The following is a 25251-nucleotide window of genomic DNA, read 5'->3' as shown; positions in this document are numbered from 1 at the left end:
GAAAGTTTACGGGGACCACGGGAGTAGCGCGGTGGGTGGCGGCATTGAAGCTTTTCGGTAGGAGAGATCGAGAGCCTATGTGCCTGGGCTCGAAGCTATGGATACGCGGCTGACATGAAGGTCGGCGATGTCAACTGGGTTGTGTGTCGAGACCAGAGGCGAAACATGACGGCTGAGCCCAGGCAGTGTGCTCTTCGGAAATGAGGCGCTTGGTTCACATGAAGTTCAGGACATCTAAACGTACCCGAAGCCGCTAGAAGGGACTCAAACAGTGCCAAAGGTAATGGGTTCGAAGAGTATGCTCATGGCTCAGCCTGAGTGTGATGAATTGTAATATAAATGATACATAGAATGCCGCTGGCTTCAGGCAAACAATTGCCTGTTCATGAGGTATCCTTTTTGGATGATTCGTGACTTCGTAACTTCATGGTCTTCCGAAATTGGCTACTGCTTTCTTCGCCACTCATTTGGCGTGGTGAACGATCTCCTCGTACATGTCCTCAGGTATCTTGCTGGTGAAGCCTGTGGCCAAGGGAATGATCGCGCCTGCGTTCAACGCTGGGAAACTCCGCAGCTTCTGGTTCGGGCTACGAGGCTGATTAGAGACGGTTCAGTGTAAAGCGTAATCCGCAACGTACCTGGGGCTGTTCAGAAGATCATTTCGCATCAGAACAAGCTGAGCGACGATGCAGAGGATGTTCAAGTGTGGACCGTAGGCGAACAAGAAGTCCCATAATTTGAGGACTTCAGGTAGAGGTGACGTGCATGCACACATGGTCAGGACCGAAGCGAAGGCGTATATTTTCGCCTCCATGTGGTAGCTCATCAGATGCGCGTACAGCTTCTCGTCGACGACCTGGAGAACACGATCCACCAAAGCCACTCCTTTGTGCACTCCTTCCATGGATCCTCTCACGTAGCCCGGACATTCCTGAGTGATGAGTCTTTCAAAACCAGTAAAGGCCTCGACCTCGCTCCGGGCGGCGTACAGAAACGGACCGCAGAGGACATTCATGCCTTGCACATAGCCAATCTGTTCCGCATCGTTGGTGGTCGAGGCATCCGTCCGTACGCTGGCGGCAAGCGAGTGGCGGGACATCATGGCAGTATCAGGACTGCCACCAAACTCAGACAGCGTCGGCGGTGACTGCCAACCGTTGACGCGTGCTTCATGTGCATCGTTGAGCCTCCACGCGACGGCGTTGAGTACACGCGTAATACTATTCTGCGTGACGCGACGGCGGAATAGTGGATCGCCCTGGAAGGTACGGAAGGTGTCGTTCTGGATCTTGGTATGCGCTGGCGACGCGCCTTGTCGGACAAGGTCGAGGTAGACATCGGTCTTCAACGGCGGCGTGTTGAGAAGTATGAGCCATATGTACATGCGCAGCTCGGACTGTCATAGTATACAGTTAGTAAGAGATACATGACGGTTGTGATTGTTTGAACGGTAACCGCCGCTCAGTTTGGCTGTCGCGCCAGAGGGGCATGCCATGGTAGTGGAGACGAACCATGCCCTCGCTGTTTGCAGGTATGCCGTCGGCCAGTATAGCAAAGCGCAGCTCATTGAGACCCTCCTCAACGCCCGGGGAGGGCCCCTTCAACAGCAGCATATCGAGGTTCAGCATGGCGCTTAATGCCGAGTGTAGGTGTTGCTGGTGTTTGTTTGGCGTTGGCTGTCTTCGGAACGTCGCATATGTACGAAGGCTTGGCAACGGGCGTCGGCTCGTCGCTCCAAGTCTCTGCTCATACATACTTTAAGAAACGGTTCCCCGCGAGCTGCAGCTGGCTCCTAAAATGACCATCACTACGAGCCATGTCGATACCTGACGTTTTACCGGTGTAGGAAACGGACGAAATGGCCTGCCCTTGCGCTTTGCGAGCCGGACGCAGACCTCGCAAGAGCTGGACTGGTCGGAAATACGAATGGAACTATAGCCACAGGCTTTCCTCGGGCAAACAATGCTCGCTTTCGCAAGGACAACGGATACTGGCCAAGGCTTCGCAGGCATAAAACTCTCGTACACATTGGACCATCGATTCCGTCCATTGATCGCCGACACGCCGCCCTGGGCACCTGGGATCCCACGTGCATGGACGCATGTCGCGCTGTTGCTTGCCTTCGTCGCTGCACGCCGCCCAATGCGTCTCTAGACTGGAGGAGACGACAGGGTGGTATGGCGGCACGTGTACGATGCCTCGACACAATATTGTACGCCAATAGAGCTGGGATGCGGCGCACGTCGAGCTCCGTGTCTTTCGGATTCGCCTTCTCCGCGGCACGCAGCATTCCTGCAACGTCACTGGTATCGCCGTGCAAGGCTATGGCGTGGGTCAATGGGCCTCAGCTTGTGACGGCGCCCTGGCGTGCCCGCTGTGGAAAACGACATCGACAGCATCAAGCACGCAATTGCGACCGCCTGGCGTGGTGATTGGCCAGCAGCCCGGGAGTCCTGCAGATTCGCGCCCCGCGCCTGCGCCATCCCTGTCGTCCCGCGCGCAGATCCTGGTAGCTCCATCAACCACCCATCAAACCCACAAGTTCTACCGAACTACGCAGCGCTTTCGGGGCAATTTCGTCAGGCCTCGCAGAGGTGCGGCTACTGGACGGACGCGTCGAGATGGAAGGGCCTGCTCTTTCCACCACTCCCTCCTCCAAACCCACTCTCTGCGCTGCGACCAGAGATTGCGAGGCTGTTGGCTAACATTCAGCCCTTTGGAAGCTCCGACCTCGACTGTGTCTCCCCTCTTTGCGCCGGCGGATCCAATTGCAAATCTCGCCCGTCACGCAATCCCACCTTCGTATCAGTCAGTCCGGAGCCGCGAATCCCAAAGCTGACGCCAACCCTCTTCCAATTTGTGGCTTTTCTGGGCTGCCTCTCCACAAGATCCAGAGCTCGTCAGTTCGCTGAAAAGCAACGCCGGACGCAGGGTCTATATAGCCCAGCCGCCGAGTGCGTATCGGTGCACTCTTGTCAAAGCTTGCCACGCTTGTCCTACTATAACAGAGCAATCGTAGGCCTTCCTGCTCCCTCGTTCTCTTGACTTGCCTTGTCCTAAAGCACCAAGCTCTGGTTGTCCCTTCTTGTTGCTCCAGCCATGGCGTCCACAAGCACCAAGGTCGCCCATGGGCTGGCCAAGGTCTTGGGCATCGACCTGCATTACCGCCACGAGACCGGCTCCGAACGTGTCACACGCGGCGAGAGCGTCTTCTCAATCGGTTCTGCCGACACATATGTCGAAGAAGAGCCAACTGCTTGGGAATGGATCCGCGATGTTACACCAAACGGCCAGGATCTCAAGCAATACTTCATCAACCTCTTCCCTTTTCTGAGGTGGATCACACGCTACAACGCACAATGGCTCATTGGAGATCTAGTAGCAGGTATGTTTACCCCTTCCTGGTCTTGCACGAAGATTTCTCACACATCCAAGGTATCACCGTTGGCGCTGTTGTTGTCCCGCAGAGCATGGCATACGCAAAGCTCGCTCAACTAGCACCTGAATTCGGCCTGTACTCGTCGTTCATGGGCGTGCTCCTATATTGGTTCTTCGCAACGTCCAAGGATATCACGATTGGTCCTGTGGCCGTGCTTTCCACCGTTACCGGCAATGTTGTCACCAAAGCTCAGGCCAAGATTCCCGACGTTCCCGCCGATGTCATAGCCTCATCACTCGCCATCATTGCAGGATCGATCGTGCTGTTCATCGGACTTATTCGTGCTGGTTGGTTGGTGGACTTCATCACACTACCCGCTATTTCGGCCTTCATGACCGGTTCTGCCATAAACATTGCCGCCGGACAGGTACCTGCAATGATGGGAATCACCGGCTTCTCTACGCGCGACGCCACTTACAAGGTGATCATCAATACTTTGAAACACCTAGGCCGTTCTAACCTGAATGCTGCTATCGGATTGACGGCATTGACAATGCTCTATGTCATACGCTTCACGTGCGGGCAACTTGCAAAGCGATACCCGAGCAGAGCGAAGACAATCTTCTTCATTAACACTCTCCGAACGGCCTTTGTTCTGCTCCTCTACGTTGCCATCAGCTATGGCATCAACAAGAATCACCGAAGCAAGCCGAGAATCTCAGTGCTAGGGAACGTACCACGAGGCTTCAAGCACGCTCGAGTACCTCACATCACGACCGAGATCATCTCGGCGTTTGCTCCTGAGCTGCCATCGACTGTCATTGTGCTTCTGATCGAGCACATCTCCATCTCAAAGTCGTTTGGCCGCGTAAACAACTACAAGATCGACCCCTCCCAGGAACTTGTTGCCATCGGTGTCACCAATGTCCTCGGTCCGTTCCTCGGAGCTTACCCTGCTACTGGGTCGTTCTCTCGTACCGCCATCAAGGCCAAAGCTGGTGTACGAACTCCATTCGCTGGTGTCATCACCGGTTTGGTCGTATTGTTGGCCATCTACGCACTCCCGGCTATGTTTTGGTACATTCCGAACGCTGCTCTTTCGGCTGTCATCATTCATGCAGTAGGAGATCTCATCACTCCTCCAAACACCGTGTACCAGTTTTGGCGGATATCACCATTGGAAGTCATCATCTTCTTCGCAGGTGTCTTCGTGACCATCTTCAGCAGCATCGAGAACGGAATCTACACCACTATCTCTATTTCTGCAGCTATCTGGGTATTCCGAGCTTTCAAGGCCCGTGGTCGTTTCCTTGGCAAAGCAAGAGTCCACTCTGTGATTGGAGACCATCTTCTTGATCCCACCGGCGAAGACAAGGAGTTCGGTGATAGGCCCGAGCGTCGCAGCCCGGCTGAAAATGAAGACTCTGTTCGGGATGTCTATCTACCGATCGATCACCACGATGGTAGCAACCCTGAGATTGCCCTCGAAGACCCGTATCCTGGTATCTTCATTTATCGTTTCTCGGAAGGCTACAACTACCCTAATTGCAACCACTATCTGGACGAGCTCACGGACACTATCTTCAAGAAAACTCGCCGTACTAACCCTGATAGCTATCCCAGACTTGGCGTAAGTTGACCATTAGTGATATGAGCATAGTAGGAGCTTGAGCTGACGTACGTAGGATCGCCCTTGGAACGACCCTGGCCCACGCCGTGGCAAGCAAGCAGAATCAACTGACCATCGTCCTACTCTCAAAGCCATTATCCTCGACTTCTCTTCAGTCAACAATGTTGATCTCACTTCGATGCAGAACATGATCGATGTACGAAATCAGCTCGACAGATATGTTGCTCCGGATACTGTCGACTGGCATTTCTGCAACATCAACAACCGCTGGACCAAACGAGCGCTTGCCGCTGCTGGATTCGGATATTATACGCCAGAGCCCGAAGGCTCGGTCATGACTCGATGGAAGCCCATCTTCAGTGTGGCCGAACTCGGCGGTAGCAATAGCGTCGCGGCAGATTTAGAGGCCAGGGAGCGCAGGAAGGCGTTGAGGGTAGCCGCGAAACAAGACGGTCAGCCCGACGACGACATTGAGGAGCACCAAATTTCTTCCTCCGATGAGGATTCGTTGGACAAGAAGCTCAGCCAAACCAAGGCGTACGGTCAATCCCACTCGAAGCCATCGAAGATTGCGGTGGTGCAGGGTTTGAACAGGCCTTTGTTTCATGTTGATATCACTGCGGCATTGAACAGTGCAGTCGCCAACGCGAACAGAAAGAGTCATTGAGATACCCCAGGTTTGAAGATGCCACTAGGTATAGGTTGCAGTATAGAGTCGCAACCGGTTTCGTGTACATAATTAGACAGTGGCCACTCAAAGCCACATGAAATGCTGCTTCGACACGTGGAAATTTCCGTTATCCTAGATGCACGGCCGCTGTGGAAAAGTGATGCCTTGTGATGTCGTGAAAGTGTGAGCGTAAAAGTGTAAATCGTAAAAGCAGCCCCACGTTGGTGCCCAAACAGGCCTAGCGGGCAGCACGGGCAGACGTGCGCGTACAGCATCGCATAGCTGTCCTTTACCAGCCGTGCCTCGCCCATTGTCTTTGCAGCTTCTTCCCAGCGCAGCTCTTCTCTTCTAGTGTATAACATGATACAGTGGCCCTAGCACTTACGGTGCACATTCCCTCTTTTCTTTTCGAACTTTTACTGCTCTTGCGCCGGGGAAACGCTACGCAAGCACCCATTGAAAGCGTCCCCGACTTTCTCGTACCACGCGCACCTTCTTGCACGAGCGTCCACCCTCGGCTATCCACTGCCTTCGCTCTGCGAACAGGAACCCATACCCTTCGAAAGCCTGCCGCCGGCACGATAAACCGCAATGCCTGCGAAGTCGCGCTTTGGGCGCCTCGATGCGTTCACCAAGACGGTAGAAGATGCGCGCGTACGCACGACGAGTGGTGGGATAGTGACGATTGGGAGTTTGCTAGTCATTTTGTGGTTGGCATGGGGCGAGTGGGCAGACTATAGGAAAGTCAGCGTGCGGCCAGAGCTGGTCGTGGACAAGGGACGAGGTATGCGAATTGCAACCGCCCGCGAAGGCTGCGCAGGAGCAAAGAACAGCGGCAGGCTGACACAGTCACAGGCGAGAAGATGGAGATTTCAATGAACATCACGTTTCCCCGCATGCCGTGCGAGCTGCTTACGCTCGATGTCATGGATGTCTCTGGCGAGTTGCAGATGGGCGTTTCGCACGGTGTCAACAAGGTGCGGCTGTCGCCTGAGAGTGAAGGGAGCCACGCCATTGAGACCAATGCTCTCGATCTGTAAGCCCTGTACTGTTGCAGTCACCGCGGGGCGCTAGCTAACACTGTCTTGTAGGCACAAAGACGAAGCTTCCCACCTCGACCCCAACTACTGCGGTGAATGCTACGGAGCTCCCTCCCCGTCTGACGCTCAAAAGCCTGGCTGCTGCAACACCTGCGACGACGTGCGGAACGCATACGCCTCCATCTCCTGGTCCTTCGGTCGCGGCGAGGGTGTCGAGCAGTGTGAGCGTGAGCATTACGCCGAGCATCTCGATGCCCAGCGCAAGGAAGGGTGCCGCCTGGAGGGCAGCATCAAAGTGAACAAGGTCATTGGCAACTTCCACATCGCGCCTGGAAAGTCCTTCTCCAACGGTAACATGCACGTGCACGACCTGGAGAACTACTTCAAAGACGATACGCACACCTTCACCCACAAAATCCACCACCTGCGCTTCGGCCCACAGCTGAGCGATGCTGTCATCACGGATATGCAGCAGAAGCACGCGAACACTGGACCAGGAGGTTGGACAAACCACCACATCAACCCACTCGATAACACCGAGCAACAGACGACCGAGAAAGCCTACAACTTCATGTACTTCGTCAAGGTAGTCTCGACTGCGTATCTTCCCCTTGGCTGGGAGAACGTTGTCCCAGGACGTGGCATGCACGAGAATATCCTCGGAGCTACTATTGACACGAACTACAAGGGTAGCATCGAGACCCACCAGTACTCCGTCACGAGCCACAAGAGGAACCTGGCAGGTGGCCCGGATGAGGAAGATGGCCACAAAGAGCGCATCCACGCTAGGGGTGGCATTCCGGGTGTTTTCTTCTCATACGTGAGTCTTGTGTTCCCAAACCATTCGCACTCCAACGATCCTAACAATCTGCGATAGGATATTTCTCCCATGAAGGTCATCAACCGCGAAGAGCGCGCCAAGTCCTTCTCCGGCTTCCTCGTTGGTCTCTGCGCCGTCGTCGGCGGTACCCTCACTGTTGCTGCGGCTGTAGACCGCATGCTGTACGAGGGTGCGAACAGGATCAAGAAGATGCACTCCAGCTAGTGCAATTGCAGCACTCCCCGGCAAGGTCTGTAACATCTTCTTTGATTCGTATGCATTGCAAGGCGATCGTGTATGGCGTTTGGCGTATGGCTGCCTCTGGGCTGCTCGAGTGTGGAGTTTATGTTGGCCATTTGCGCGTTTGTGTTCCGAGGAATTGGATGGGGAGCAATCGCGCCTCCGTGGAGGGACGGATGTACAGTCTATAGAGATGTGAAGAGGGACAGCATGGTCTCGGTCATGTGGTAGACGCAAATCTATATGAATATCTGGTCTTGGGCGCGTGCATACTCAGCCCTAGCAATCGCAGTTGGTACTATTTGACCTGGAGAAGGTTTTCATAGCCTTTCCGGCCATGTGTTCGAATAGTACGTGACATCAATACTTGATGATGACTCGAGGCTAATGGCGTTCTAGATAGCGTACGTCTCCGCGGAGGTTATGCTCGTGGATGCAAATTCTATAGCAAGCGGCCACTATACGCAACAGATCCTGAGGGGCACGCAAACTGGTTTCTCATACGAATCACTCATATGGAAGCCTTACTATCATCTCGGCAAGGCCACTGAGATAGTGTGCTGATATCTAGGAATAATTGCCTCCTATTCGGCCCGTCAGATGGACCCCGCTTCAGTCGTCTCGAGGCCCCCACCATGCCCACCATCCATACGCCCTAGGCCACCGCCTAAGATGAATTCCCGTATAACAATTGCTTGTTCTCCCATCCCTCACACTTCTCTGCGCCAGGTTGTTAAGCTCCAGTAACACCACGGACCAGCAATCATGTCATCCTCAACAATCCCCATCACCATCAGCCACCTCGGTACCCTGAACGTCGGCTACCGCATCTCTAACGATGCAATCGACGCTTCAAAACCAACGCTCGTCTGCATAAACTCTATGTGCATGACAACCGCACTGTTTACCCCCCAATTCGAGTCCCCAGAACTCAGCTCCGCAGTCAACATCCTCGCCATCGAGCCTCTCGGCCATGGCTCAACTTCCTTCCCCACAAAAGCAACCCACTTCACGTACTGGGACTCGGCAGCCGTAGCCCTAGAAGCCATGACCGCTCTCGGTGTGGAAAAGGCATTTCTTCTAGGCACGAGCCAGGGCGGCTGGATGGTCGTCCGCATGGCGCTGCTCGCGCCGTCGCGCATTCTCGGGCTGCTTCCTCTGGGCACAAGTATGGACGCCGAAACCGCCGAGACGAGAGAGAAGGGGTGCTGGGACCCGGTGCCGCTCTTATATCCCTTCGCAGAGAAGTGGACGAGTGCGAAGCCAACGCCGGATTTCGAGATTGACGACACGTGGTGCGGGATGGTGGCGAGCTTTGGCTTTGGCGCGCACGCAACAGAGGCGTCGACGGCATTCTGGACGCAGGTGCTCAAGGACACGTACAAGGGGGACGAGGGGCGCAAGAAGGCAAGGATGGCGGTGTTGTGTCTTCTGACGAGGGATTCGCTGAATCTTAGGCTCGCGGACCTTACTTGTCCTGTGCACTGGCTCCAGGGCAGTGAAGATGCGCCGTATGGGTGTGCGGTGCAGAAGGAGCAGATTGAGCTTTTCAAGGGGAGTGTGGAGAAGAAGTTGAGTATTGTGGAGGGAGGCGCGCACTATCTGAATGCGACGAATGCGAAGGAGGTGAACGAGGCGATATTGGCGATGGTGAAGAACCATGCGTGATTAGAGCGAGCATGCATGCGATAGTATGGGCTCCTAGAGGACAAGTAGATTGGTGGAGGCATCACGACATGAATTCGATTGGTACACCACTTCGCTTCGTTATGCTTGAATATGACGAGTCGCGAATGACTGCAAGAAGTCACCACTCCAACACTATAATCTCAGAGCAATAGTCCTCTACGTGCCTCGCTTGGTTGGTCTGCATCACTTATACCACGACTATATAACTCCCACTTTCCCAGCTTCTCTCACCAAATCAAACAAAAAATCATAATTGGTTTCTTTGAGCCGGGCTTCGAAGTGGCTTTTAGTTTTTGTCTTTTTCTCCGGTTTCTTCTTCACTTCTAGATGAGACGATGCGCCAGTCCAAATTCTGATCCTGCGTTGCAGCACCACTTGCAAATCAGAGCAAACGCTCGTATCAACGAGAAACGAGATTCATAACTCGTGATTTCTACTTTCTATTTCCAAAGCGGCCGATCCACGCCGCAAACATTGTACAAAACCCACCACTGAATGCCACAATCTCGAAGTCCCCCAATCCCCAAATCTTTGCTTGTATCCAGTACATGCGTACCTCTCCCTCAAGGCCTGCAGAGCGTCACCTACAACAATCTATTAGCAATTGGCCCAGATGAGTGAATGCGAAAGAGTAGCTAACCATTTCAGGCTCGTTCTGCATCTAGATCTGGACCTCGACGGCCTCGGGCGCCTCAACAGCAGCGGGAGCAGCCTCGCGGGTGCGGAGCCACTCGCGGGCCTTGGCTGTGAAGCCGACGGAGCTGACGTCGCGCCTGAGATGGTAATGTTAGCGAATGTTTCCCAGTAACTATGGAAGTGGAAGTGCGTACGAGCAAAGAGCACCGTTGATGCCGCAGGTCTTAGCCGTGGCGGCAGCAGCGAAGGTGAAAGCAACGATGACAGCGGAGAACTTCATTTTGACTGGGTGGGTGTTTGTTGGGTTTGGATTTGGAAAAATCGAAGAAAGTGGATGAAGTGGTGGTAGACTCGCTGGGAGTGAAGTGAACGTGGAAAGTAGTTGGAAGTGTTGGTAAGGAATGTATTGGAAGTGAATGTGGATGGGGATTCTAATCTGGCAGGCGCGAGCGTACGCTTTATACTCAGTGTGGTCGTGGGAGGTGTGCGTGTGTGTGCTATTTTCGGTGTACTGCGTGGTGGGGACGTGTAGGCTGCGCTGTGTAGGAGTAGCTGTATTTCCTGGAATTGATGTCCGAGTACCGAGCGTGCTCGTGAAACGTCATCTTCTGATGGATGTATTTCCGTTTACAGAAAGGACCTTTTGTGGGGTTTGGTCTGTGGGTCACGGCAGTGCAAGACTGTGCCGTCGGGCGTTAGCCTGTGTACTGAGATCGTGGATGTGCCTGTGCAGGACTGTTCTCCGGAGGCTGCAGGATGGTGCGGCGCCCATAGCTAGCTTTGCGACCGAATGCTCCGCTCTGCAAGCTACGTTCTATGCTTGCAAGAAACTATTGCTGGACTGAGTGGATGCATGCAATCCGCAGTGTCCAAAGCACCTTTTTGTTTTCCCATCAAAACGGGAAGGCAGTCTACGTGTAGGCAAATGCAATCCTGACTTTTGCTAAGGACTGTTCATAGCCCACTAAAGCGGATCACGATGGCCCCAGTAAAACGGCGGAGCGGGCAGTGTTGCACTGGGAATATGCGCAAGTCCCTCTGCCCAATCATGATACGCTGGCCACAGCCGAAGACAAGGCCGACCAAGCCGGGGAATTTGGGCCCCACTCGTCTATCCCTAGAACAGTAAACCCTCTCTCGCTTCGCCCCCAATCTAGTTGAAAAGCTTATGCGCGCTCGGCATCTACTGCCTCCTACTGTGGTACGCACGAGGGCCTTGCAACATTAGCGAAGGATTGCGTTCCGGTCGCAAGGTGCAGATTCGCTCACCATCAAGATACCCGGGTCCCGCTACGTCTGTACCTTTGTATCAGCTCGATCTTGTTCACGAACTCCGAACATTTGCTTCGCATTTGCTGAATGGAGGAAGAGAGTCTACCATAACTGGAAGTCACCTACCATGTTAGTATCAGAACTTTGGCTCATTCCATCTTGGATCCTCCCTGTCCACACCTGCAGCATCTTACGGTGATTTAGACACGCTACCAACAAGTGCGACGATATGGACTTCGCAAACACGTACCATAATCAGCAAAACACTGGACGGTACAAGTGCATTCCGTAGCAATTGCTCACCTGGGCCACGCATGTTGCCACTGACGGTCATTCTCACGGAGAAAGGCACAATGCGTACATACTCTGGCGAGGGCACCCGCATCGAACGACGGACATTACACCATGGCCTCCATGGGAGTACGAAACATTCCGATCAAGCTACCAGGCGTAGCGCCCCTATGTTATAGAAGCGTGGTAGAGAATATCATGTAAAGATGGACATGCTTTGAGTCCGCTTCTATCCACAATCTTTTCGTTTTCTGTTTTCCTGCTTTGCCGCTCAATTTTGCGTAAACGTTCTTTTTCTTATTTTTATTTTTTGCTTTGAGGATTGTATCCTCGTCCCGTCTTTGGTCTTGTGCTTGCATTCTAATTCACTCTTTATATTTCCCACAATGGCTGGCCATGGCAGCGAATGGAGCCTTTCGAAGGGAGCCCTCCCTATCTTTCTATCTATCATGTGGCCCTTCACATGTCTTATCGTTGTTTCATTCCCAAACTACATCAATCGATGGATGGGCGTGTTGATGGTGCTGGCTGCCGGACTTGCCGCGTGGAGAACCGCCACTGACCTTTCTCCCGACGGCACATTGAATGAGATGTATGTGCGATACATCTTGATTGGTGGTTCACACGCTCTTGCTATGGCATATAAGAACCCTCTTACTGAAGAGGTCCCGAACGCTCTCGAACCAAGATATGTGAAAGCATCTTGGAATCCTCTGTATAGAGGCTGGAAGACCGTCTTCAACGTCCGCGGCATCGGAACGACCTGGGAGAACCCGTACCTTTGGCCCGATATCAAGTACACCTGGCAAGCCCAGAAGCCTTCCACGAAGGTCAAAGACCGGGACGTTAAGCTCCTCACCACGCGCCACAACCTCACTGCGCGCGGAAGATGGTCAGGCGTTGCCATCCGCTGCGGATACCTACTATTAAACTTCTTTCTCCTGGCAGCATACTACGAATTCATGGATCCGCAAATACTGTTCAGTATCCCGCCTTCATTGTCCGATTACACACGCGATAAGGAAGGCGTCGTACGGCGCCTACTGCAGACTGTCCTAACGAGCAGCGGCCCAGCGACGCCAGTGACGATTCGCGAGTTCCAGCTCCGCGCCCTGGAGGCGTTCGACAAGGTCGTCGGCGACTTCCTTCTCATCTCTCTTTACCACGACACGTGCGCCGTGGTCTGGATGTCCCTCGGCCTTGACGAATCGTGGGAATGGCCTCCGCTCTACGGCAGGATCCGGGAGGCGTACAGCATGCGCAGATTCTGGACAATGTACTGGCATCGGACGTTTTACAAGTCGTCGAACAGCCACGCGGCGCTTATCTCGACGCACGTCCTTGGCATCAAGAAACGCACGGTATTTACGAGGGTTCTAAATGCATGTCTGGTCTTTGGGATCAGTGGGGTTATGCATTCGATGGTGGAGACAAGGCTTGGGCATCCGTGTGCGTGGGGAAGGAACATGTGGTATTGGGCGCTACAGCCCGTTGCGTTTGTGCTGGAGGGCGTGGTACAATTTTTTTGGGGGAAGGTCAGGAGGAGGATTGAGGGGCCTGGTGATGCTTGGGCGTTGAATGCGTTTGAGAGACTTGTGGGATATTCTTGGGTGTGCGCATGGTTGATCTGGGAAGCCCCAAAGCATTCATTCCCACTCATTACTTGTTCATAGTACCAAGGATGCATCGACAGTTTTACAAATCTTGCAGCTGGCTGAGAACTTTGAGGCAGGAGTTACTCGGGGTGCGGCATACGTGAGCTCACCAATATCGGGGCCTCAGCATCTAGTTGAGCATCAATTGGCGATCACGATGATGGAGAGTCGATATCCGTCTACCATTAGTAATTATTTACGTCGCAATTCTAGGTACAAGAAGGGGTATCTATTCGGTACTTAGGCTCATAGCATGAACACTGCAGCAAGCGCGCCACCAAGAGCGAACCCTCCCATCTTGACACTGGATGCAGCTCCAGGGGTTGCGGTCGGCGAAGATGCAGATCCCGTCTTTGAACCAGAGACGTTGCTTGAAGCCTCAGCGTTACCCGTCTTCGTACCGGAGGCACTGCTTGAAGTCTCGGCGTTACCCGTTTGCGACAGCTTCTCCGCGCCCGCCGTGATCGTAACGGGGAACATGACAGACTTCAATTCCTCCCCGCCCAGCTTGGTAGTCGACGATTGAGCAGTCATCTGGGCATTATACTCGCTCAAGATGGATGGATCGACCGACCCAGTCACGCTAGGGATGGCTGAGTAGGTACATTCGGCAGTGGTCGTACCGCCGAGGCTGCAAGCCCATCCGTAGTTAACCACAATGGGGGAACCCGATTCCTCGGGCATAACGGTCGACATGACAACGGTCTTTGGGCCCTGAGTAATCGTCATGCCTTCCTCAGGCATGCCGCAATCATTGCTGTCGGTACCGGACGGGCATGTAACGGCGAGGGTCGTAAGGGCTGACTTGACCTCGATAATGGAGCCCACGAGAGTCATGTTGTCGGCGCCTGGGACGAGAACTGAGAGGATGGTGCCAGTGGCCTTCGCGGCGGCGGAGCTGGGGGTGGTGGATTGCGCCGAGACGGCGACGATCGCGCCGAAGAGGGCGGCAATGGAGGTTTTGGCGTACATTATCGATGTAGTTGTTATTGAACGTTAACGAATGAGTTGATAGTTTGTTGAAAAAGAATGTATGTCGTTAACGAGTGTATGTACGCGTGAAAAAGCGACGATATGTACTGCGAACCGAAGAAGAGTGGCAGCGAGATGAGAGGGCCATCGTGCCTTTTGAGCGCTTCGCGTAGGAGTCGATAGCGGGTGCGCTAAGCGTGAAGTAGTTCATGCGACCTAAAAAGGGGACCTGCCTTTCCCCATGTCGGGCTTAACCGAGGACATCAGGCCAATGATAGTGCCGCCAGGAGCCGGGGTCTGTCTCGCCTTCTTCCCTCAGTCAGGCTTCATTTTCTTTCAGCGTTCCTTTGTGTTTTGCCTCAGGTGGAATCTGGTCGAAGGTCTGGAACATCCTGACCGAACAACCGGGTTTCGCCTACATAGTGTTTGTTCTCATTCGCGGAGAGATGGCTGTATACATAGGTATTGCGATTATTGCCGATTCATTCTTAACATAGGTTGCGAAGGCAGCAGCTGGCTCTGTTCTGGGGACTTTCTAAGCACGCCGTGTGTAACACGTAGTCAGTCTCAAATGATCGCTGCGCTGAGATTGAAGTTAAAGCTGAAGTTTACTCCTTCGGGGGGTTTTCCAAGCTTTTGTCGAATTGTAGGCTGCGTCTCGGCAGGTTCCCTCTTTCTCCAACCGCTCTAGACTGCCTCGAGCTCTTAGTCTGAGACCAACACTAGTCTCAAGCATCTCTCCTAGAACTTGACATAATTGTGGCAATAAAGTCACGTCCAGCTTCACGAGATGCAAGTCAATCAACCATTGTCAAGGCTGTGCGCAAACCGAAGAACACAGCTAAAGAGCATCGTGCACGTATTCTTGTGCTCCGTGCCTTTTGTCGCTCATGATGGCTCCTCAAGTACACTGCATTGCGTAGGGCTGGAAGCAGGTGGGAAACCGACCGGTTCTCGTCAGGCGTTCCAGAGTATGCTAGGTACCTTCACCACTCAGAAGAGATCTTGGCTGAGCGTGAAGCGCAGCTTCGTGCAGACCGAGTTGCTTTCCTCCGTGAGCAAGAAGCTATCGAGGTTTTGCGCAAACAGCCCCTTCTCAATATTTTTGAGGCTGACAATTGCTTGCCCGAAGAACCATCTTTCATGGACGACGGCTGCTGCAAGGAGGGTACTGAAACAGCCCCTCGCAGCTATACGACCTCAGTAGTGAACTTCACTTTGAAATTCCTGTACAAAGAGAAGTTCATGCGGAAGGTCGCGGCTGCTACGACTGAGGCCGTTCGATTCAAGCTGTGGGAGATGCAAGGAGGTAAGGGTCAGATATTAGATCAAGCACGGCTATGATATCGAAGAGCGCCATGACGAAGAGTGGCAGGACCCGTGGGCCTTTGATGCTACCAAATCATATGACGCTGCTGCTGCTGTCGCACCGGACTCAAGCTGGTAAACTATTGCGTTCGTCAAGGGACATCGTGGGCGATCTCGTCCGCGCCGCATTATATAGATTGCAAGATAAGTTATAAATTAAAGCAGTAATTCGGATCACCTCTTGCCCAGAGATGACGTATACACTCATTGGAAGTGCTGCAGGACATCCGCTGCCGGTATAAGTCCTGCGATCAGAGCACGACTCTCACCACTAGGTAGTGAACCGTCCGTTCTAAGCATTCGGATCGTCAGCTTGAATGTGCACGTGGAAGAAAATGGCAAACCTCACCCATGCTTTGATACATCTCATTAGCGACACCAATGGAATCTCATCTCCAACCCGCACCCATGTGCCGTCTCACTGAAATCAATGCGCCACCCCCGAATACCCAAACAACCCACAAAATGCGGCGTCCTCCATACCCCATCTCACACAACGACACAGCCCCGCTTTTGCCCACCGACCTCATTGGCCATTTCGTAAACAAGCACTCTCCCTCGCCCAACCGCCGGACCACCGGGCCCACCATCATTTCTGGCCCACTTTTTACAAGATCGGTAAGATAGCGCACAAGCCCCTGAAACGAAACAAGCCAGCGCGCACGTGCCCCGATGCCAGATCAGGTCGTTGATGTCACGACGACGCACTTGCAGCAAAGTCCCAGACAAACGCGGTGCGACGCACCCAGCACGTAAGGGGGTCCATGATGCTGTGATGAGGGTGGTGGCTGGCGCGGGGACCTGCGCTGGTACCGTACGTCAGTGGAGAATAGGGGAAGTCTGGGGTACATATGGAGAAGGTGGATTGGGGGTTTCTGGACATGTATCAAATTGCGAGACTTGTGAGCTGCGCTGGTACCAAACGTAGTTTATACTTGATCAAACCTATACCAATTTGGATACGAAGAGCGTTTTCACAAGTCAGCTGATAAAATGCCGTCTAAAGATGAAAAGTATACGGATCCTGAGCTGAGGAACGAAGTCAAAGAAGAGATTCAGGCGAGTGACAAGGGCGGTGCGCCAGGTCAATGGTCGGCACGGAAGGTATGTTGTTGAGGTACAACCTACTCTATCAAAGCACCCAGCTGACGTATTGTAGGCTCAGATGATGGCTTCCGAATACAAGAAGCGCGGAGGCGGATACACTACCGACAAAAAAGACGAGAAGGCGCAGCATCTCGACAATTGGACGGAGGAGGATTGGCAGACCAAGGAAGGCGGTGGCAAGGCCAAACAGGAGGACGGCACCGAAACGCGATATCTCCCGAAGAAGGCGTGGGAGCAAATGAGCGAAGCGGAGAAGGAGGAAACGGACCAGAAGAAACAGCAAGGAAGCAAAGAGGGCAACCAGTATGTTGCGAATACATCAAAAGCTAAAAGTGCGAGGAAACACGCGAGTAAAGATACGGAGAATGCAAATGGAAAGCCCAACATGAAGGACGCACAGAGCTGCACTCATCACTGGGAAGACGAAGAACATTTGAAGAACGGCCAGAAAGCATATCAAGAGTTTAAAGAACAGAACAAGAAGGACGGGGCTGCATCGGTGGAGGCCCAGTCCGATTCGGGGTCTGCGCACAGTGATGACCAGGAGCATCCGACACCCAAGAAACGCGGACGCGGAGCGAATGCATCAGGGTCCAATAAGAAACAGAAGACGAGCGGTGGTTCCGACGAACGCAACGGCTCTGCGGGGGACAAGAATCCTGCGGGAGACAAGAATCGCGTACCCCAAGTTGGACAGAAAGTGCAGTGGAAAGCTCTACCAGGTTATGTGGACGGAGAGGTTGTAGAAGTTGCGTACGAAGAGAAGACCGTCGAGGGGAAGGCGGTCAAGGCAAGCAAGGAGGACCCACGCATCGTGCTCAAGAGCAGTTCGTCCGGCAAGATAGCCGTACACAAGCCGGAAGCTGTCTATTTCAACTAGTGGTAGAATGGATAAGGTTGTGGCCGTCGGCGGCGCTATGTCAATGGGAGGGTCCCAATGTGGGTGCACGTTTTTGTCCAGCGTAGATAGCGAGGGCAAGCGGGAGCTGGCGCAGTGCATCCGGCATCCGGTGTCTGTCAACGTGCGTTGGCGTGCTGCGGCGTCGTATTGTGTGTGCTGTATGCAAGTGTCATAGGATTAAAGCTTACCGAGTTTTTCGCGTGCAGTGTGCAGTCTCGTGCAGCGTGGCGATTATCGACAGGCACGGGCAGGTCGTCTGACGGTGGTTAGAGCAAACTTGGGAATAAGGGTGACGGTGAAGGCCCGATGGCTCGCAAGAGCAGAGCAGGGAGGGCGTCCATGGTTAACGAGTGGCCTCGTCAGCTCCCGCCAGCCCGTTCCCCAGGTCTTGGAAGCCGAATGGGAATGGATGGCTGCGGAAGTGTCATAGGGCCCCACCGCGCCAGAGTAGGATGACGGCAGGGTGGTCGGCTTGGTGCATTAGCGGACTGTGGATTACTACGACAGCCGACGGCCCAGCCAGACTTCAGTTGCTGCATCATTATTGCTGCAGGACGTCGAGAAACGGTTGTGCAGGGTCACTGGTACTACGTCCAGAGTAGCAGTCATGTCGTGCAACGTGTAGCGAGAATCGGCAGACTCAGGGAGAGGGGTCAAATGAGCGAGAATGGCATCGCCGCCCAGCGTGGGGCGGCCAGTGGTGGTGAACGTCGTGGGAAGGAACGATGCTGGAGAAGGGCAGCAGCCGTCGTTCTACTGAACTGTGTAGGCAGACTGATGCACCTTGGCGCCCCTGAGCTGAGCCCGCGGCGGCGGATCGTCTCGCAACCAAGGTGGTGTTGGTGTTGTTGGAACGACCCCCGACGCTTCGTGCAGACGGCCTGGGTCATGCGCGCCGCGGGGGTGGAAGAATGAATGCTGATGCCGAGCTTGGGCACGGTAGGTCTCAGATGGCCGGCGCGACAGGGCATTCCCCACGTCTCTCGCGGAGAGCGAGCTGCTGGGTGGCAGAAGCAGCAGGGTGAAACGGGCTGGAATGTGCAGCAGGCGGCCGCGAAGAGCACAGCGAGCCCTGGGCTGCGTGGAGTGGAGACCGCGCTGGGCCGCCCAGTGCCAGCGTGTGACGCGCCGCTGTGTGTGGAGCCTCGCAGCGACCAGGGCGAGCGCCAATCAGCGCCGACATGCACGCCTGCGCTTTGTGTTTCCTCGACCCCTCCCAGTCGTCCCGTCTGCTGCTGCTCACCACGCCCAAATTTTCCAGACGCGGTCCTGCCGCTTGCACTGCACTCCACCACGCCTCAATCGCTCCGCAGGCACGCGATGCGGCTCCTCTAGCTGTCTGCCCGCCGCGGACACGCTGTGCTCTCACCGCACCGCACTGCAGAGGACCCCCCCGTCTGCCAGCGCCGCCAGCTTGCCGGCCCACGCACCGCGAGAGAACACACGCAGCCCTCGCCGCATCCACCCACCATGGTCCTGGTCGCCGTGTCCATATAGCCCATCTACACCTAGCCCGCGGGCAGACGTCGCGTCGCGTCACGCCATTCACTACCGAAGCACCTCTGTCTTGAGAGAAGGCTGCAATGGCCGACGAAGCAAAGCCGCCGACGCTGGCCCCGCCAGCCGTGACGGCGCTGAAGAAGGAAGCCGCCGCCAACCTCATGCAACGCGTCCAGATGGAGCGAACCGTCAGCGAGGACATGCGGAACGAGCGCGAGGACCTCAAGGAGGCTGCCGAGCACAGCATGAACGTCATCATGGACTTGGGCTTGGACGGCAAGATACGCTATGTCAGCTCCTCGTGGAAGGACGTGGTCGGCACCACCCCCGAGGACGTCGTGGGGAAACCCGTCTCCGACCTGCTGCTCGAAAACCCCAACCAGTTTGCCGACACGGTGGAGTCCATCAAGCAGGACGACTCCCGCAGCCATATCACGCGCTTTTCCATGCGTTTAGGGCCGCTTTCGCTGTTGAGACGGAAGCGTTCCAAGCAGTCCGAGTCCCAGCAGCAGCAAGAATGTGCCCTCGAGACCCCACCAAGCGAGGAAGAGGAAGAGCAGATTATCAATCTTGAGGCCCAGGGCATCATGGTCTACGACCGGACGACTGGCGAAGAGAGCCATGTGAGTGACATCTTACCACTCTACTCTGACCATGCTAATCTGCTTAGACCATGTGGATGATCCGACCTGCCGTCGTTCGCGAGGTAACCATTGACCTTCCAGAAGTGTTGGTGGAGTCGCTCGGAGTTGGCGCTGAGATGCTCGCACATTACCTCACTGGTCTAGCTGAAACAGCTGCCAATGATCCCGGTAATCACCCACCGCCTCTACCTGTCCTTTGCCGCATTTGTGAGCGCCAGATCACCCCATGGTGGTTCGAGAAGCACACCGACTTGTGCCTGCAGGAGCACCGCGCCGAGATGGACGTGCAGATGGCGCAAGAGGCTCTCGCTGAACATCGGAACGCTATCGTCCGGGTGCTCGATGCCTTGGAAGCGCAATCGCGGCCTACAAGGGCGACTTCTACCGAACTAGTCCAGCCACCGCAGCCTGCCGAGTACAAGGGCGCTATCATTCAGCCCACTTCGACGCCATCGTCCGGGACACCTTCAGGACGGAATTCACCAGCTTCCCCGCCCGCAAGGTCACGGGAGCGATCAACTGGGTTTGGCCACCATCGTGCACGGTCGTTCGCTGTACGTCGTCCGTTGGCTCGCATCGTGGAGCTCGTGCTCGACCTTTGCGATACTGCTGTCGAGATCAATACCCCTGCAATCAAAGATAGTGCGCGGTCACAGTCCGTAGCCGAGATTCGTACCCAGTCTCCTCAATCCGAGAACCGTATATCACAGGTTCTGCAATGGCAGTCACCTACAGCTGGTTCAACCGATCACTGCGAGGGGCTGAAGATGCTCTGTGAAGATACGAGCAAGTTGGCGAGGGCGAAAATTGATGCCATCTTCCGTCACCGCCGAATTCTCGAGTACTCCGAGCGTATCCGGGTGGAGTTCGATCTGCTCGTCCAAGAGTGCATAGAAGCCGCCATGGACAAGGCTGCTCGTATTGCCGCGGGAGAGGATAGCTCATCCGACGACGAGCAACGGCAAGATGAAGAGGCTGCCCGTGAAGCATCAGATTTTCCTACAGGCGAGGAAGGAATTTTCCCGGGTTCATTCGATGCACCTTCAGCAATGGCCCAAGCTCTGCGCAATGCTTCTGATCCGTCTTTGTCGGCCCGGCTCAGCCGGAGAGAGTCGTCAGTGGCAGGGTCGACCAGGTCAAGCAGCCCTTACGGAGGTGCCCTAACGCCGCGTTCGCATGCCGGAGCAATCACTATACCCACCCAGAGCAAGAGACAATCCATGCATTTCGAAAGCGATGCCGGTGCGGAAAGTGACAGCAGTATGAGGTCCTCGGTGCTGTCAGGTCCTAGACGCGCGGAGTCTCCCTCGTCCGAGCTTGGTCTAAGTAGAATTGCAAGCTCGAGAGAGCGGAAACGCAAGAGCCTCATCCTACCCTCAGTCATGTCAAACAGCCGACAGCATTCTCCAGCACGGCAATTGATCACTCCTTCGTCACCACTTCGTATGAGCAAGCCGCGTTTACCCAGCGGGGTGGAAGCCTTGCAATCCCCAATAATGTCGCCTGTGTTAACCACAACGGAGTTCTCTTCGCCTGCTATAGGCCCAATCCATCATCACCGTCGACAATCATCGACCGCTGGGTCCGATGGTCCCCGAGCGATCTCCCCCCGACTAGCACCGGTCAGTCAGCCACAGCCACGTGCAGTGCCGCCTTCGATCAAAGATTTTGAGATTGTCAAGCCTATCAGCAAGGGAGCTTTCGGCAGCGTCTATCTCGCCAAGAAGAAGTCGACTGGAGAGTACTATGCAATCAAGGTCCTGAAGAAGGCTGACATGGTTGCGAAGAATCAAGTCACCAACGTCAAGGCGGAAAGGGCCATCATGATGTGGCAGGGTGAAAGCGATTTCGTTGCCAAGCTTTATTGGACTTTCTCCAGCAAGGATTATTTGTACCTGGTCATGGAGTACCTCAACGGCGGCGATTGTGCTTCGTTGATCAAAGTTCTTGGATCACTGCCTGAGGACTGGGCCAAGAAGTATCTGGCAGAAGTCGTTCTTGGTGTTGAGCATCTTCACAGTCGTAGCATTGTTCATCGCGACTTGAAGCCAGATAACCTTCTCATAGATCAGAAAGGCCACCTAAAGCTGACTGATTTTGGTCTTTCACGGATGGGTCTGATCGGTCGTCAGAAGAGAGCTCTCACCAACAAGTCCGCTGAGCCGGTCCCGGATCTGTTGAAATCTGGGCCTTTCCATCGCGCCGTCTCCATAGGCTCTTCGCGTTCTGCATCATTTGATCTGAACCCATCTCCATCGCAGACACCGAGCATGACACCAGCGCTAGCAGGAGATCTTGGCCAGCCATCTTATTTCAGTTTGAATCGCGAGGCAGCACCCCGTGATCCGTCAAGAAGGACATCGGGTAATAGGAGTGATAGTGGAGACAGCGACGCATTACAGGCAATGTTTCGCCGCTTTTCTATCATGGAAGACCATGGTCAGTCGCGACGGTCGCCAATTGAGGAAGAGGCGTACAGCGACGAAGGTTCCCCGGATCTATACCCCTTGGCACATACTATCAGCCATTCGGCTGCTGCTCTAAACAATACGCCGCCGCTGCCTTCAGCTATGCCACCTCCGCCTATGGCTCTCTTCGACCCCGAGGACAACAACCGTCGGTTTGTCGGTACTCCTGACTATCTGGCGCCTGAGACGATCGCTGGCAGTGGCCAGGATGAGGTCAGCGATTGGTGGTCTCTGGGTTGCATCCTGTTCGAGTGTCTTTATGGCTACCCTCCGTTCCATGCTGAAACACCTGATGAAGTCTTCTCGAACATCCTAGCTCGCAGGATTGACTGGCCGGAGAATGACGAGGACTACGGAATCTCTGACGAGGCTAAAGACCTCATGAACCGTCTCTTATGCATTGATCCCGCTAAGCGACTTGGTGCCAACATGGAAGATAAATTTGCTAGTGGTGGTGAGGAGATCCGCAACCACCCGTGGTTTGCAGATGTAAACTGGGAGAGCCTTCGCGATGACGAGGCATCTTTCATTCCAGCACCCGAGAATCCTGAGGACACTGAGTACTTCGACACTAGAGGGGCTGCCATGGCGAACTTCGCACCAGAGTTCGAAGATAATAGCGCTTCTCCAGCAGGCACACCTAGTCAGGATTATCCAGACCGACCCCACGACGCTCTGTCCCGCGTCCGTTCACAGGTCAGTGTTTCCACAATGAAACGCGGCCTTATCCCATTACACATACCTGCGCATGTCCGCGAAGGAAGGTCAAGAAGGCTTAGTGAACCCATGGTCACTGATGACTTTGGTAATTTCAGCTACAAGAATCTTCCAGTGCTAGAAAAAGCGAACAAGGATGTCATCCAGAAGCTACGCGCTGAAGCAATGCAGTCGCAGAACAAACCAAGCTCTGCAGTGCAATCCCCAGGCGTGATTTCGCCATCACCATCTCTAGAGTCAAGTCCGATGGTCCCTGGCCAACTCAAACGTACGCTATCATCGAACAAACCCACGGGCCGTCCTTCATCGCCATCTATCAGCGGCCCCAACTCTTCCCCAAGTCGGGGATCTCAGCCTTCGTCTCCACTTCTGGTGCAATTCAGCACTGGTCAACATCACGAGCGACGTAAGACTTCAGCCAGCAGCTCATCAACGTTATCGCATTCAATCAGCAATCCAACATCGCTTCAGCCTGGCAGCTTCTTCGAAGGTCCGCGTCTGTCTTCCGGGTTGCGTCCCTCTCCTGAGGCTATATCACCTATCAAGCTGGTCAAAACACCTTCCGGGATGTCAGCCTCGTTTTCTGAAAAAGGTGGTTCAGGTCAACGTCAAAGCTCGTTCGGACAGACAAGCGTACCTTCTCCTCGCACACGATCACAGACCATTGGCTCTCAAGAAGGAGATGTAGTCCGAGATCTACTCCCCAGTCACCACAAGCGCAGAAGTCAAGTGCTCGATGTCTCGCCTTCATCATCCGACACTGAGGACACTCGTGCCAAAGCCCTTCTCCGTGTCCAAAGGCGAAGGCAAAGCTCTCGGCGTCTGTCTCAGATATCATTCGCAGATGGGCCGATGTTTCGACCACTGGATGTCTTAGTATGCGAAGACCATCCTGTCTCACGCTTGGTCATGGAGAAGCTGCTCGAAAAACTGCGATGCCGCACTCTCACCGTCACGAACGGTTCGGAAGCTGTTCGCTATGCTATGGGCGAGGTGAAATTTGATATCATCATGATGGAGTTCAAGTTGCCTCAAGTCAACGGTGCAGACGTGGCACGCATGATCAGAGATACGAAGAACGCCAATTCCAACACCCCTATCGTTGCAGTGACCGGTTATCTCAAGGAGCTGTCAGCTCCACACCATTTCGATGCGCTCATTCAAAAGCCTCCTACGATCGCAAAATTGTCGGACACTCTAGGGAAACTCTGCCAATGGAAGGCTCCCCCACCGAATTGGACTCCTGCATCCAGCAATTATCCATCGATGATGCCTTCCAGCCTTCGCCAAGAGTCGTCTCGACAAGAGGGCAGTCCTACCTCAAACTCTTCGAGCTTCCCGCCAGTGCCCTCGGGTAGCTACCGCGGATCCAGTCGCGAGGACTCGATCAGCTCGAGCTTTTTCGGCGACAACGACAGTCGAACTGGAGACGACATCCCTGTCGTAATCGCGCGTCACAACACTGACGATTGGCGCGAGCGTGATTTAGCTCGAGAAATGAGTGGCTTAGGCATCTCCGAGGATGCAGCTAATGTCGATCCCCTCGCGGGGCAGAAACTGGCAGTTCCGCATGACCTCGCTTCTGCTCCGGCTGCTATTGAAGACCCGACGATCCGACGTCAACCCTCCGCTGAGCTAGTCGGAGCTAAACGACGGGTCATTGGGACACGCAAGCACGAGTCCGCTGAATCAGGTGATGACGAAGACGACGAATTGGGTAACGTCAACGTCCGCGCGAAGAGCCCCAAAACACGTCCAAAGTCATCTTCCAAGCTCGGTATCGAGATGATGCGAACGAATAGCAGGGGTAGCGTCATCTCCGTGGAGAACATACCAGTAGACGAATCGCTACTGCCGTCTTCCCCGCCTCCAGCCATATCAGAGGATCGCACTGCCGAAGAGCGCGAAGACGCGTTCCATGTTCCTAAAGCCACGCTTACACCGCCTGAGATCTTCCCGCGTGCGCCCGGACACAAAGTCGAAGAGATAGAGATCGACATGGGAACCCCGAAAGCGAACCAGAGGCAGGGACAGGAACGGGATCCCGACCCTACCCCGCGTGCCAACACTTCGCCTAGTCTCTAGACAGGTCCTGTGTTCGATCTTCGTCTCCGATCAGTTGTTGTATCTGCCGAGTACCTCTCTTACCCAATTTGTTCCCTTTACTTGTTACCTTCCTGTTCTGAGCGCGGTGTTGGGGTGTTCCTAAAGCTAGTGCAGCTAGGAAACATGTTCTGACTTTGTTTTGTTTT

General features: G+C 54.4%; 7 protein-coding genes across 7 annotated transcripts; 5 read left to right on the top strand and 2 right to left on the bottom strand.

Moving 5' to 3' along the window:
• Positions 1 to 88: 88 nt before the first annotated feature.
• CC84DRAFT_1162797 (TBC-domain-containing protein) lies at positions 89 to 1671 on the bottom strand. The gene is made up of 3 exons (XM_018178102.1): positions 1512 to 1671; positions 639 to 1396; positions 89 to 587 (listed from the first exon to the last, which is right to left on the bottom strand). Exons 1-3 carry the CDS (start codon positions 1626 to 1628, stop codon positions 464 to 466), a joined length of 999 nt encoding a protein of 332 aa, XP_018039361.1. The 5' UTR covers positions 1629 to 1671; the 3' UTR covers positions 89 to 463.
• A 1428-nt stretch (positions 1672 to 3099) lies between these two features.
• On the top strand, positions 3100 to 5676 carry CC84DRAFT_1086123 (putative sulfate transporter; the record flags this gene model as incomplete). Its single annotated transcript, XM_018174141.1, has 3 exons — positions 3100 to 3385; positions 3436 to 5009; positions 5065 to 5676. The coding sequence occupies 3 exons, from the start codon at positions 3100 to 3102 to the stop codon at positions 5674 to 5676; spliced, it is 2472 nt and encodes an 823-aa protein (XP_018039360.1).
• A 303-nt stretch (positions 5677 to 5979) lies between these two features.
• CC84DRAFT_1115882 (endoplasmic reticulum-golgi intermediate compartment protein 3) lies at positions 5980 to 8063 on the top strand. The gene is made up of 4 exons (XM_018175439.1): positions 5980 to 6463; positions 6535 to 6715; positions 6771 to 7539; positions 7597 to 8063. The coding sequence occupies exons 1-4, from the start codon at positions 6271 to 6273 to the stop codon at positions 7762 to 7764; spliced, it is 1311 nt and encodes a 436-aa protein (XP_018039359.1). The 5' UTR covers positions 5980 to 6270; the 3' UTR covers positions 7765 to 8063.
• Positions 8064 to 8432: 369 nt separating this feature from the next.
• CC84DRAFT_1162794 (putative alpha/beta hydrolase) lies at positions 8433 to 9554 on the top strand. The gene has a single exon (XM_018178101.1). The coding sequence runs from the start codon at positions 8545 to 8547 to the stop codon at positions 9445 to 9447; it is 903 nt and encodes a 300-aa protein (XP_018039358.1). The 5' UTR covers positions 8433 to 8544; the 3' UTR covers positions 9448 to 9554.
• A 3933-nt stretch (positions 9555 to 13487) lies between these two features.
• CC84DRAFT_1162793 (uncharacterized protein) lies at positions 13488 to 14416 on the bottom strand. The gene has a single exon (XM_018178100.1). The coding sequence runs from the start codon at positions 14292 to 14294 to the stop codon at positions 13569 to 13571; it is 726 nt and encodes a 241-aa protein (XP_018039357.1). The 5' UTR covers positions 14295 to 14416; the 3' UTR covers positions 13488 to 13568.
• Positions 14417 to 16655: 2239 nt separating this feature from the next.
• CC84DRAFT_1185669 (uncharacterized protein) lies at positions 16656 to 17649 on the top strand (the record flags this gene model as incomplete). Its single annotated transcript, XM_018180815.1, has 2 exons — positions 16656 to 16766; positions 16822 to 17649. 2 exons carry the CDS (start codon positions 16656 to 16658, stop codon positions 17647 to 17649), a joined length of 939 nt encoding a protein of 312 aa, XP_018039356.1.
• Positions 17650 to 19253: 1604 nt separating this feature from the next.
• CC84DRAFT_1085497 (putative response regulator receiver RIM15p) lies at positions 19254 to 25084 on the top strand (the record flags this gene model as incomplete). Its single annotated transcript, XM_018174101.1, has 2 exons — positions 19254 to 19793; positions 19841 to 25084. The coding sequence occupies 2 exons, from the start codon at positions 19254 to 19256 to the stop codon at positions 25082 to 25084; spliced, it is 5784 nt and encodes a 1927-aa protein (XP_018039355.1).
• Between the last annotated feature and the right edge of the window lie 167 nt (positions 25085 to 25251).

Source organism: Paraphaeosphaeria sporulosa (assembly GCF_001642045.1).
Source record: "Paraphaeosphaeria sporulosa strain AP3s5-JAC2a unplaced genomic scaffold CC84scaffold_3, whole genome shotgun sequence".
Taxonomy (NCBI): domain Eukaryota; kingdom Fungi; phylum Ascomycota; class Dothideomycetes; order Pleosporales; family Didymosphaeriaceae; genus Paraphaeosphaeria; species Paraphaeosphaeria sporulosa.
Note: the sequence above shows the minus strand (reverse complement) of the source record. Positions and strands in the feature narration are given on the sequence as shown.

What these genes read in the sequence shown, in the direction of transcription:
- CC84DRAFT_1162797 (XM_018178102.1), bottom strand. Translation starts at nt 1,628, where the DNA reads ATGCTGAACCTCGATATGCTGCTGTTGAAGGGGCCCTCCCCGGGCGTT. An exon ending in CTGCAAACAGCGAGGGCATG is followed by an intron (nt 1,397 to 1,511) that starts GTTCGTCTCCAC and finishes ATACTATGACAG; the next exon opens with TCCGAGCTGCGCATGTACAT. An exon ending in GATCTTCTGAACAGCCCCAG is followed by an intron (nt 588 to 638) that starts GTACGTTGCGGA and finishes TCAGCCTCGTAG; the next exon opens with CCCGAACCAGAAGCTGCGGA.
- CC84DRAFT_1115882 (XM_018175439.1), top strand. Translation starts at nt 6,271, where the DNA reads ATGCCTGCGAAGTCGCGCTTTGGGCGCCTCGATGCGTTCACCAAGACG. An exon ending in GAGACCAATGCTCTCGATCT is followed by an intron (nt 6,716 to 6,770) that starts GTAAGCCCTGTA and finishes ACTGTCTTGTAG; the next exon opens with GCACAAAGACGAAGCTTCCC. An exon ending in CGGGTGTTTTCTTCTCATAC is followed by an intron (nt 7,540 to 7,596) that starts GTGAGTCTTGTG and finishes AATCTGCGATAG; the next exon opens with GATATTTCTCCCATGAAGGT.
- CC84DRAFT_1162794 (XM_018178101.1), top strand. Translation starts at nt 8,545, where the DNA reads ATGTCATCCTCAACAATCCCCATCACCATCAGCCACCTCGGTACCCTG.
- CC84DRAFT_1162793 (XM_018178100.1), bottom strand. Translation starts at nt 14,294, where the DNA reads ATGTACGCCAAAACCTCCATTGCCGCCCTCTTCGGCGCGATCGTCGCC.